Consider the following 13,936-nt stretch of genomic DNA (forward strand, 5'->3'; position numbering starts at 1 on the left):
GTATAAACATAACCAAAGAGGTGAAAGGCCTGTACTCTGAAAACCATATATAAACGGTGATGAAAGAAATTGAAGATGACACAAAGAAATGGAAAAACATTCCATTCTCGTGGGTTGGAAGAACAAATAATGTTTACATTTATACCACCCAAAGCAATCTACACATTTAATGCAATCCCTATCAAAATACCACCAGAATTTTTCACAGAGCTAGAACAAACCATCCTAAAATTTGTATGGGACCATAAAAGACCCCAGATAGCCAAAGCAATCTTGAAAAAGAAAAGCAAAGCTGGAGAGGCGCCTGGGGGGCTCAGTCAGTTAAGTGTCCGACTTTGGCTCGGGTCATGACCTCATGGTCTGTGAGTTCGAGCCCCGCATTGGTCTCTGTGCTGACAGCTCAGAGCTCGGGGCCTGCTTCAAGTTCTGTGTCTCCCTCTCTGTCTGCCCTCCCCTGCTCATGCTCTCTCTCTCTCTCTCTCTCTCTCTCTCAAAAATAAATAAACATTAAAAAAAAAGAAAAGAAAAGCTGGAGACATCAGAATTCTGGTCTTCAATCTATATTACAAAGCTGTAGTGGTCAAGACAATATGGTACTGGCACCAAAACAGATATATAGATCAATGGAACAGAATAGAAAACCCAGGAATGCATCCACAACTATATGGTCCGCTAATCTTTAACAAAGCCAGAAAGAATATCCAGTGGAAAAAAAAGACAGTCTCTTCAACAAGTGCTGTTGGGAATACTGGACAGCAACATGCCAAAGAATGAAAACGGGCCACTTTCTTACACCATACAAAAAAAAAATTTGAAATGGATTAAAGACCTAAATGTGAGGCCTGAAACCATCAAAATCCTAGAGTAGAACACAGGTAGTAACCTCTTTGACATCAGCCATAGCAACTTCCTATTAGATATGTCTCCTGAGGCAAGGGAGGCAAAAGCAGAAATGAAATATTGGGACCTCATGAAGATAAAAAGCTTCTGCACAGCAAAGGAAACAATCGACAAAACTAAGAAGCAACCTGCGGATGGGAGAAGATATTTGCAAATGGCATATCCGATGAAGGGTTAGTATCCAAAATCTATAAGTAACTTATAAAACTCAACACCCAAAAAAACCAATGACTCAGTTAAAAAATGGGCAGCAGACCTGAACAGACATGTTTCCAAAGAAGACCTACAGATGGCTAACAGACACCTGAAAGGATGCTCACTCAACATCATGCAACTCTGGAAAACAGTAGGGAATTTCCTCAAAATGGTAAAAATTCGAACTACCCTATGATCCAGTAATTACGCTACTAGGTATTTACTCAAAGGATACAAAAATACTGATTTGAAGTGCCCCATGCACCCTAATGTTTACAGCAGCGGTATCACCAATGGCCAAATTATGGAAAGAGCCTAAATTTCCTTCGACTGATGAATGGATAAAGACGAGGTATATATACTGTAGAATATTACTCAGGTATAAAAAGAATGAAATCTTGCCAGTTGCAACCACGTGGATATAGCTGGAGAGTATTATGCTAAGTGAAGTAAGTGAGTCAGAGATCTATAAATACCATATGATTTCACTCAGACGTGAAATTTAAGAAACAAAACTGATTAAAATAGGGGAAAAAAGAAAAAAAGTGGGGCAAACCAGAAAACGGACTCCTAACTACAGAGAACAAACTGAGGGAACTGGAGAGGAGGTCAGTGGGGGGATGGGCTAAATGGGCGATGGGCATTAAGGAGGGCGCTTGTGGGGATGAGCACTGGGCATTGTATGTAAATGATGAATCGCTAAATTCTACACCTTAAACTAACGTTACACTGTATGTTAATTAACTGGAATTTAAACAAAAACTTGAAAATGAAAAAAAAAGAGAACACAGAGTTACTGCATCGATCCAGCGAATATCCAATGGGCCCTATGCATGCTGGGCTTTCCTGGAGCCCAATATGTGTATACAGTTGCCCCAAATGCCATTTGGTAATGGGCTAGGTAAGCCTGGCTAAGATTACTACATGATTGTGAAAAGCTCAGTCCTAATGGCATTTTACTGAGCAAGGAGGCGTTTTTAGAGCTATGATCGGTGCTTTGAAAAATACTTGTATTTATAATATTCTGTTCTTAATGGACAGACAAAAACCACTTGGAGAGAAATGAAGAGTTAAATGACTACCATTGTTGAGGAGATCAGTCCACATGTAGGAGAAAGGCTACCATCTCAGATTCCTGGGAGATCTTGATATTGGGCTTTTCTCACTCTCTACCAAGCCAGACAGGAAAAACAAATTCAACATGGCTTTGGAAGAAACAAGGACAAGCATTAAGTGCAAGGGGATTTCAGGGAGTTTTTAGGAAGGTAGGGACAGAATCCTCCCTTAAAAGGGTTTCTACCCAAGGGAAGTGCTAAATTAATCATAGTCCAGGTGCTGGTTTAATGAGAGCATTTCCAATTGTCTTGTCTGTTCCACTGTCGCCTTAAGAAAGCGTATCACCGCACTACAGCAGTTTACTGTGAAAAATTTTAAGAGAAGAAATTTGAGAATATGGAAGAGATTATTCCACAAGGCTATGAAATTCTGACTCAAAAATCAAGAAGCATTATAGTCACCTGAAGAATAAGGTTCATCTCTGATCAGACTATATAGAGACACTGAAACATGGACCCAAAACGTGAGCATGATACATGCAAGTCTGGGCTTTTCAAATTTTAGTGGAAATATTGCCTGTCAAAGCCATTAATGCTGTTAGCGTATATATTACTATATATGCCTTTGGCATATATGTGTCAACCCTGAGGTCAAGGAGTCAGAGAAAACAAGTTGGCTTATTTTGAGAGGACTGTAGATAAAGTAGCGTCCTTGGGGGAAAATGGAGTTTCGCTTTAAGGTTAGAGGTAGAGAATATTGAGGAGATTGCTAGCTATGATGTCAGAGTTCTAGAAGGGTAGGGATGTGGATAGATACCTAGCGACAGAAATTCAGAGAAGTGTGAAGACACACGGAGAAGGAAGTAGAGCTCTCTTGGAGCTTGTAATTTGGATGATGACCAAAAACAATGGATAGGTGAGAAATGGGATGAGTTCTAAACTAGGCCAGACCTCAAGAGGTTTGGCCACTAGTAAGAATGATTCAAAGTTTACTACAAAGCCAGAACATGGCTATAGAGTGGGTGTCCGTGAGATACCGGACGCCTGGTGTAAATGAACAGGCATAGCTCCCCATGCCTCCTGCTCTCTCACACAGGACTGTCCAGAGGTTGTGGTTCGGTGGGCTCATTGGTTTGAGTAGCAGTGGTCAAAGGCAGGTTTTGAAGTACCATCAAAGTGTAATAAGAAATCAGTGCAGTTGACCCTTAAACAACACAGGTTTGAGCTGTGTAGCTGCACTTGTGTGGCATATATATATATATATACACACACACATAATGTATATGTGTGTGTGTATATATATATATGTGTATATATACACATGTACATACATACAGTACTGTAAATGTGTTTTCTCTTCCTTATGATTTTCTTAATAACACTTTCTTTTTTCTAGCTCACTTTAAGAACACAGTGTATACTACATGTAATGTACAAAATGTGTGTTAATCGGCTATTTCTGTTATTGGTAAGGCTTCCCGTCAATAATAGGCTATTAGTAGTTAATGTTTGGGGAAACCCAAAGTTATGTGTGGATTTTTCATTGTGCAGAGGGTTGGAACTCCTAACCCCTGTGTTGTTCAAGGGTCAACTGTATATTACTTTGAGATGGATTAATGATGTTTTGTCATTTTAACCGCTTCCGCATTTGCTAGAGAACCTGGGTAGATTTATGAGTGGCTTGACAAAATGGGACAGCGATTGTCCAATGACCTTTCAAAATGTATTAGTTGGGTGGTCATTTTATTTGTTATTCCCATCCAGTCGCATAGTGCCTTGGGAAATCAACGTCTATTCCGTGGTAGTAACAACATGGCAGGCTAGACAACGTACAGAAGAAATTCAATTTTGTTGGAACATAATTTATTATTGCTACCTCCTTAATCAGAAAGTTAGGATAGTATTCAATAATTTGATTGATTAACTTTTTCTTTATGCCCATGCAAACAAATTGTCCTGCGTGTCTCCAAACAGAGATATCTAGTATCAGTCTTCAAGCCTTCCTTACTTTGATACCAATTTTGGGGCTTGAGATAAAATGTGAGTGTTGTTTATGTGATAATTATTTTGTATGTAATAAATTATGCTCATATTTTTCTACGTGATTATTGCCATTACTCTAAAGTTTCAAGTCTTTTGTTGCTTTACGGCTTCATATTTTAATTCTTCAATAAATCTGGAATTCGTTCTATAATATGAATATAGTATGAAGGGAGATCCCAATTTTATATTTTTATTAACATGTTGACAATTTGTCTTCAGCAACGTTAATGGAATCTAGCTTTTTCTACATTGATCACTGATGGTCTTTTAAATCATCTGCCAATTCCTGGGCTCTGTGTCTCAGGTATCTGTTCATTATCATTTATTTTCCATCTCTTCTTAGGCTAGTCCCACTTTTAACTACTCTATCTTTATGTTATTATCTCAGGTAGGGTTAACGCCCCGTTCTTACTCTCCTCTGTGAAATTCTTTTAGATTTTCTTACAGTTGAATTTAGAATAGTCTTGACAGATTTAAAGAAAAAAATCCTGCTCAAGTTGTCTCTGTAATTGTACTAAATGCATGTCGTAGCTTAATATTACTTGGCATTCTTACGGTATTCAGTTTTCTTTTCAGAAAGAATGAATTCTTCATGTTTTCGAGTCTTCTTTTATGTCTATGGATACCATGTTGTACTTTTTGTCATGATGTGCCCCACTTCCCAGTCTTATGTTAAAGAATATTTTGTTGTCGTTATTTCTGCTGGGTCGGGCTGTTGTCGTTATTTTATTTGTTCTCCCAAAGGCTGCAGACTTAAAGATACTGAAGGATATATTATCTCTTTCTGTGTCTACTAGAGGTCTCCAGGAAGAATCAAACAAAGCATTTGTGCATACATTAGAATGCTGTATTGCTGAATGTATTTCAGCAGTTCATTGGTTTTCTGAGGGACTATTTTCCATTCTCTCTGCAGCAGTGATTTGACTTTTCAAAATACAAATATACTGTGAAGTTAACAGGACCATGAAAAAAATTTTAAAGGAGAACAGAACATTTCTCTGACGTTAACAGACTTAGTATAACTTCTTGATGTGACAGTAATCTATCTTTGCTGGGAGAAATGCAAACATACCGTTATTCATTCTTTTGACAAACTTGGAGAGAGTGCCTTCTGCTAGACACCTGCTACTTCCAGAGTGAGGTACTGGGGACAAAAAGGAAGCATCATGCAAATTTGAGTAAAGTGTAGTTGCCAGACTTGTAGAGGTCAGAGTCTAGTGGAGGTGACAGGCACACAAGTGATGCAGTTTGTGATACAGTTTGTGGTGTTTTTCAGAGTGCTCTAGGGTTGTAATAAAGGGACGTACTCATTTTGCATAGAGGAAAATCTCCTGTGATGTGACATTGGAGCTAGGTTTTTAAGGTTGAGTAGAAATTTAACTGGCTGAACCCAACACGAGTGGGATTTAAAAGTTGAGGGCTTCGGTGTATTCATTTGATCAACCAATATGTACTGAGTACTTACTATGTGTGCCAGGCACTGTTCTAGGCACTGGAGACACAGCAGTGCAAAAGACTGATAAAATCCAAGCCCTCATGAAGCTCATATCCGGTAAGGGTGACTTCCATTAAACAGTTATACGTAACATAATTTTACGTAGTATATATTCTATAAAGAAGAGAGAGTAGAAAGAGAACACTGGAGCGGGCATGTGCATAGATTATTATTTTAGACAGAATGGCCATTCAAGGAAAGGAATAGAGTAAAGGAACAATGCAAGCAAAGATGGGGGGGGGGAGAACATTAGTGAGCAGAAGGAAATCAAGTGAAAGGCTACTATAGGAACAAGCTTGGGGGCATATTCAGAGAAGAGTGAACAGATCGATGTAGCATTTAGATACATAGTACAAGCACCGAGGTAGATTGGAGACAGAATAAGAAGGGTCCCGTATGCCATACCAAAGTGGTTTAATTTTGTCTCCTTTTTTCCTGCTTTATTGAGAACACGTTGTGTCAATTTAAGGTAGGCTGCATGTTGGTTTGATACATTTATATGTTGCAAAAGAATTACCGACATTGCATTAGCTAATACCTGCATCATGACATCTAATTGCCATTGCTTTTAGGTGGGGAGAACATTTAAGATCTATTCACTCAAGGGTGCTTGGGTGGCTCAGTTGGTTAAGCATCTGACTCTTGGTTTCAGCTCAGGTCATGACCTCACGGTTCGTGAGTTCCAGCCCTGCATCCGGCTCTGCACTGTCAGCAAGGAGCCTGCGTGGGATATTCTCTCTCTCTCTCTCTCTCTCTCTCTCTCTCTCTCTCTCTCTCTCTCCACCCCCCTCACTCCCTCCCTCACTCATTCTCTCTCTCAAAATAAATAAACTTAAAAAAAACATCTATTCGCTTAGCAATTTTCAATTATGTAATACAGTATTGACTATAATTGCTATGATCCCATTAGATCCTGAGAACTTACTCATTTTATAACTGGAAGTTTGGATCTTTGACCTATATCTCCCTTTTTTCCCTACGCTTCATGGTAACTACCATTCTAGCCTGTTTCTATGAGTTTGGCTCTTTCAGCTTCCGCATATAAGTGATATCATATGGTATTTGTCTTTCTCTGTCTGACTTATTTCACTTAGCGTAATGCCCTCCATGTCATAAGGTCCATCCACATCACAAATTGCAGAATGTTCTTTCTCATGGTTGAATACACATATATCACATTTTCTTTATCCATTCATCCATCGATGGACACTTTTTCCCATGTCTTGGCTATTGTGAATAATGCTGAAATGGGTGTAGAGATATCTCTTTGAGGTCTCATTTTCGTTTTGTTTGACTATATACCCAGAAGTGGGATTGCTTGCTAATATAGCATTTCTATTTTTAAAGGTTATTTATTTATTTTGAGACAGAGAGCACATGTGCATGTGTGTGTGAACAGGGGAGGGGCAGAGAGAGAGAGGGAGAGAGAGAACCCAAGCAAGCCCCACACTGTCAGTGCTGAGGCCGACGTGGGGCTCAATCCCACAAACCGTGAGATCATGGCCTGAGCCGAAATCAAGAGTCAGATGCTTCACTGACTGAGCCACCAAGGCACCCCTTGGTGCCTGTTTTTAATCGATCGAGGAACCTCCATATTGTGTTTCATAGTGGCTGCACCAATGTACATTTCCATCGACAGTACACAAGCATTCCCCTTTCTTCACATCCTTACCAACACTTGTTATTTCTTGTCTTTTTGATCAGAGCCATTCTACCAGGTGTGAGGTGATATGTCATTGTGGTTTTTCCTGATAATTAGTGAGGATTCATGATGTTGATCATCTTGGCATTAATTTTATTCTTTAAGTAATGGGAACCGTCACTTGTTTTAAAGGAAAGTTGATTGGAATGATTGTTGATCATTTGGAATATGGTTGAGAACAAGAAAAAATTAGAGGCAACATGGCAACTTAGGAAGAGTACATAATATTGGCAAGGATGTTCTTGGCCTAAGTAAAGACAGTGGCTGCAGTATGAGAGAAGAAGGGGTGGATTTGAGATGTGCAGAAAAACTTGACAAGAATGTAGGCCTCATGAGGGAAGGGATTTTTGGTCATTGCAACATCCCCAAGCATCCAGAACACTGACTTCACATGATAGATCCTCACTAACTATCTGTTGGATGAATGGGGAATTTGGCGGCCGACGCGGTGTTTTGGAGGGAAATGAATGAAAAGTATCTTTGAGGGAGTGATAGAAGATGATGCTCAGCTTTTTCTAGATGAGTGATGAAGTGTAGAGTGATGCCATCAGGTAGGGTAGGCAAATCTGACAACAAGATGGACTGGCAGTGGGAAGGGGGTAAGGAGGGAGAACCGTGCCTAATATGTTTGGGGGTGAAACTGGTTGGGATGGTTTCCCACAGGCCGTGTATATTCCGTGATTAAACTGTGCATCTCTAGAACGCCTGGCTGCAAGAGTTTTTTTCAGCATGGGCAATTTTACCTGGACCATCCTGTGCTTTGCTGTGCGTCTTCTAGGGGAGGAGTGCAAAGAAACAGAGGGATGGACGCAAGTGGCCACCTAAGCGGATGGAAACTCCTTCCACTCTTTGGTAATGGTTAGGGGAGGTTGAGAGAGAGAAACAGGTGACTCTAAAATTTTGCCTTTTATACACTATTATTGCAAAATGCTATCTTTAGCTATCCAACGGGAGTCCCCGTTGACTTAGGCCAGGCTCCAGTCCCAAGGAGGACTCAACAGCCACTTACACGTCGGAGTAAATGCCAGGAGGACTGACTGCTTGTACCACCCATTAATCCCCTCACCAAGTACCTCCACTTGATATTGGATTTACTGGGAGGAAATGCGTTTTCTGTGCTGAGTTCAGAGAATAATCTAGCACTTTCCAGTGAGGGTTAACAGTTCCTCCTAAAGACAAACTAAAATGTGAAAGGGAGAACACTGGAAGAGATTAGATCTTTATAACTAGCCTTACCTCTCCAGCTTCCATCTCAATCAGGCACTCCGTGCGTTGGCTCCGTTGGGGGAAATCTCTTATTTTTTTAATTTCTCTCTATTTCTATTTGTTTACGTTAGATAGCATTTACTGTCAAAGTGGCTAATCTTTTAGAATTGCGGTTTTTAGAGCTGATCGCGATAAGAAATAAAAGTTTTGCCAAAGAGAATTCTCGCTTTTTAAAGTATATGACTGTTCGCACTTTGATCTTCGCAGATATGACTATATGGCAGCCCACGGAGGCAGAGTGCTGGGTCAAGTGGTACACCAGGAGGCAGGAGTGTCAGTAGAGAAGGTAAATGGCCTAGAGCCGAGGCAGGACGATGTCGCTGTGTTTCCTCTGCAGCTTACCAGACCCACCAGTCAGGCACTTGCCTCTTATCAGAACTACGAGAATACAGCACCCCCTCAAGCTTCTCTTGAGTTTGAAGGACTGGAAGAGCTTATCAAAACTCCCCCAAATGATTCACCCACTGGAGAATACAGGTGCAACTTTCTGTGGTCAAATGCGGGTGACGACAGCTATCGAGACCAGAGCCCACAGAGGAGCTCAATCTACGGCCCCTCTCTGCTCAGTTGCCTGGACTCGACGGAAGATAAGAGGGTGGCATGTGACACAACCGACTATTATCAGATGACACAAGCGACAAGGCCCCAAGCGGAGGAGGGATCCTCCAACAAGTGGAAAAACAACAGAAAACTACAGAGAGAGAAAAGAGCGCCGATTCGGAGAGCACCACGCATCGTTCCAGATCCAGTGCCTGAGAGAAAAAGAACAGCTCCCATTAACCCTGCATATACGATTCGAAAGTCAAGAGTCGTCAACAGAGTCCACACGAGGCCATATAGGGATAGGGTGATTCACTTACTGGCCCTGAAGGCCTACAAGAAATCTGAACTGCTTCTTCGGCTTCAGAAAGACGGCATCACCAAAGATGACGAGAACACCCTCGGGGAAATTCTGCAGCAGGTAGCCAATTTGAATACTCAGAATTTTTCATATACCTTAAAGGATTACGTTTTTAAAGAGGTCCACAAAGACTGGCCTGGGTATAGTGAACTAGACAGGCAGTCGTTGGAGTTGGTGCTCTCCAGAAAAGCAGACATAGTTCAGCACGCTTCTGGCACCAATCACACAGCATCTTCTGGAGGTTCTGCTGCAGCTAAAACATTGGAGGACGAGTTTTCCAACTTAGCTCATATTAATTTATCAAGGAAAAAAGTTCGAATATCTCACCTGACAACTGCAACACAGTCACTCTCAAGTAGTCATTCCGTTAACACCAGGGCAGAGCCTCCCGTAGGCCTCTCGCAACCTTCCGGAGCTACTGCCAATGTTCTCCCTCCTCCACCGCCCCCCACCCACCTTCCCCTTCCAAATCCTCCTCAGCCTGCATGTGCCAGCAGCAATTCTAGTAGCTTTTCAGGAGGACCTGGCACTCAAGACCCAGGCGTTGACAGTTTTAGTCGAAATAGGAAAATCTTTCCGAGGCAGCAGGGAAGACATACTACCCTGGAAACATTGCCCCCAACCTCTGTCCAAAGAAAGTATCTAAAGCTTAAGAAGGAAATGCACGTGATGTCCTACAAGAAGTCCAAATATGAATTTAGAGAACACAAAGCAGAGAAGCAAGAGCACGATACGGAGACGATGGAGGAACAGAAGACAGATCCGGACCGACGAGGGGAAAGTGCGCAGCCAAACCCTAATGACGAAGTTGAAGAAGTTTGCACTGCTTCCGATGAAACTTGGTCAGCATCTGGATGCCCCGATTATTTGGCTCACTACGTCACTGTAGTGTCTTTGGAGCAGCGGCAGCAATACGCGCAGGAATTTAGAGCAGAATATGATGAATATCAGGCCTTGCATACCAAGATGCTAAGTCTATCTCGAATATTTACTAAGCTGGATTTCCAAAGGAAGCACCTCTCTCCAGACTCAAAAGAATATCAGGAAATTAATAAGAAAATCTCTCTGGAATATGAAAAGATGAAATGGATTCATCCCAATTATGGTGGAGAAAAACAAAGATGCCTGTACCTTTATAACAAGCTGGCTCACATTAAAAGATTAATAAAAGATTACGACCAGCGGCAAGTGCTAGGATCAGAATAAATAAACACAAGCCGATTTGTTGAAAATACTGAATTACTTGCTCTAGGATTCTAAAGGGATGAAACCACTCTGTCGAAACATTCAGGAGTACCACTTTAATTTTTTCTTTCTTTTTATGTTTCTCTTTATTTTAATGTTCATTTTTGATGTTTATGTTCATTTGGTTTTATGTTGCTTTATGTTTGTGTATTTTTTAATGTTATGTTATTTTTCTTTTTCGTTTCTTTTTCCTTTGCTTTTCTGTACCCCTGAAGCTGTCTCATATGATCCTTTTTACACCTAAAACTTGTGTTTTCACTCCCTTAAAAAAAACATACCAAGGATTCAGTATCTTTGAGTCACATTAAAAAAAATAAAAGCCTCTAATGAGTAATATGAAGTCATAGCGTCTTTTTCTCTGACCTTTAATGCAAAAGCATCCTTAAAACATAGAAGTTTAGAAATTTGCACAGAATACCATGATTCTTCGAACAGTACCCATTTTCATTTCATTAAGTTTCTTCGTTGACCTTGCTTGACACTGTTCCTTGCATTTATGTTAGGGAACACGTTATGTGCTCAAACATGCAAACACTTTGAGCTAACAATTCAAATTGTGTCGTCTTTTCAAAGCGCTATCATTTGCAATAGGAAACATCGTTTCCCAGGCTAAGTTTTTAAATGTCTTCAAAGATTTGAGTCCTGTCCTCACTTGATATTTGTCTCCAACATCCCAAAGACCACTGGTACATACCAAAGAATAGGTTATGTATGATACGAAGACTAGTGATAAAATGAAAACTTAGAAACTTACCCACCAACTTAGGAATTAGAACATTCCCATTGCTATCATAGCTACCTTTGTTTTCCTGTCATCTACCCTGCGTCCCCCAGGAACTGGAAAACACTTCCTCAAATTTACTTTTACCTTTCCCTTGCTTTTTTAAAATACTTCCACTATATTTATAAGCATCCCTAAACAGTATATTGTTCAGTTTTTTTATCTTTGTGAAAATGATGTCATACTGCCTGTAGTCGTCACCTTAGATCTTTCAGTCATTCTTAGGTTTCTGGGATTTCTTTATGCTGATGTAGAAAGCTGTAGCTTATTCATTTTCTCACTTCTCTGTTGAGTCATCAAGTGACCTCAGCATAATTTAGTTATCCGTTCTCTTGTGATGAGAGATTGGGTTGCTTCCCAGCTTTTGTTACTACCCACAATGTTGCTGTGAACATTTTTTCCCCACATTTATCCCTTTCTGTCATTTGCGCTCTTATGTTCGTGTCTTTTATTCTCTACATATTTTATTTTTAAAGTATTTATTTATTTTGAGAGAGAGAGAGAGAATGAGTGGGAGAAGGGCAGAGAGAGACGGAGAGAGAGAGAATCTCAAGCAGGTTCTGTGCTGTCAGCGCAGAGCCCGACGTGGGGCTCGATCTCACAAACTGCGAGATCATGGCCCGAGCCAAAATCAGGAGTTGGATGCTTAACTGACTGAGCCACCCAGGTGCCCTGTATTCTCCTCTCTCTATTTTCAACCCCACAGGAATTTATTATTGCTTCTGTACGGTCAATATTTATTTAGATGTGTATGCATTTTCCATTGCTTTTCAGGCTTTCCTCCATTTTCTTATTTATGACTGAGATGATTTTCTTTTTTCATAAAAAGCTCTCTTTGTCCTTTAACATAGGCTCTGCTGGAAGCGAATCCTCTCAGTTTGGTGCGCATGCCCTGCCAGTCGATCTTTACGTTTGAAGGACGGGTTAACTAGATACAGAATTCTAAGTCGGTGGTTGCTTTTGTTGGCAGTATAAAACTAGAATTCCATTTCTGTTTGGTTTCATTCATGTGGAGGGACTTAGCTGTCAATCTTATTGTTCCTCCACTGATGGTCCTGTGTCTTTTTCCTACATGTGTTTTCGGCTTTCCTTCCTGTCTTTGGTTCTCAGTAGTGTCATTGAGATGTATCTAGTCGTGATCTTTGTTATTCATCCTGCTTGGGGTTCAGAGTGATTCTTGAAACTGGTTTGATGCAGTACATTAGGCTTGGAAAGTTCTCTACTAATATTTCTGTAAATATTGCTTCTCCCCCATTCTTTCTCATTTTCTTTTCATGTTCCTTATGTCTCTTCTGGACACTTCTGTAATCCCTATCTTTTCTCTTCATGTTTCCATCTGTATAGTTTCTCTGGACCTAACTTCTAGCTCTCTTATCTTTCTTATCTGTAACGGGCCCCATGCTTTGTCAGAGAAAGTTTTTGTCTTTATAAAAGTATCGTGCTAATTCAGACTGGAGGTATATCGACTTAAAATGGGGAGTGGAAGGGCTGAAATAAAAGTACAGTCAGAAAATATGTATAAATAATTCCACAGAAAAGAAAGAGTATTTAAAATCCCTGGCTGCTTTATTAATTTTATTGCCGTGATGCTCATAAATGCTATGTTTTGAAATAGAAAATATACTACCTACCTACCTCCCTACATGTGTACCACATAGGTAGCTTGATGTATAATGGACACTTACTAAAAGGCAATTGCAATAATTGCTATTATGCTGTTGCTGCATAATGCTGCCACAAACTCAGCAACTCAAAATGACGAGCATTTACTTACCGCCTCACAGTTTCTGTGGGTCATAAGCCCTGGCACAATTTAGCTGGGGGTTCCTCTGCTTCGGGATTTCACATGAGGCTGCACTGGAGATGATTGGCCAGGACTGGGGTGTCATCTGAGGCTCAAATGGGGAAGGGCCCACTTCTAATATCAATTCTGGGGTTATTGGCAAGATTTAATCAATTCCTTTCGGGCTTGGGACTTCAGTCTCGGTGGCTTCCACGATGGTAGCTGGAGAGGGGCTTTAGTTCCTTGCCATGGGAGCAGCTCACAACTTTGTAGTGGGCTTAACTAAAGAGTCTACTAGCGAGATGGATGTTATAATCTTTTTTTTTTCAAAAATTTTCTAATGTTTATTTTTGAAAGGGAGAGAGAGAGAGCAGGGGAGGGGCAGAGAGAGAGGGAGACACAGAATCTGAAGCGGGCTCCAGGCTCCGAGCTGTGAACGCAGAGCCCGACGAGGGGCTCGAACTCTGAATGGCGAGATCACGACCTGAGCCGAAGTCGAACACCCAACCGACTGAGCCTCCCAGGAGCCCCTGGAAGTTATAATCTTATGCAACATAACCGTGGAAGTGA

At 40.8% G+C, this 13,936-nt stretch overlaps 1 protein-coding gene across 1 annotated transcript; it reads left to right on the plus strand.

The window, feature by feature from the left end:
• The first annotated feature begins 2,953 nt into the window (after positions 1-2,953).
• LOC122476928 (RNA polymerase II elongation factor ELL2-like) lies at positions 2,954-11,136 on the plus strand. The gene is made up of 2 exons (XM_043569841.1): positions 2,954-3,066; positions 8,864-11,136. The coding sequence occupies exons 1-2, from the start codon at positions 3,059-3,061 to the stop codon at positions 10,761-10,763; spliced, it is 1,908 nt and encodes a 635-aa protein (XP_043425776.1). The 5' UTR covers positions 2,954-3,058; the 3' UTR covers positions 10,764-11,136.
• Positions 11,137-13,936: the final 2,800 nt, after the last annotated feature.

This window comes from Prionailurus bengalensis, chromosome X (genome assembly GCF_016509475.1).
Source record: "Prionailurus bengalensis isolate Pbe53 chromosome X, Fcat_Pben_1.1_paternal_pri, whole genome shotgun sequence".
In the NCBI taxonomy this organism is placed as follows: Eukaryota; Metazoa; Chordata; class Mammalia; order Carnivora; family Felidae; genus Prionailurus; species Prionailurus bengalensis.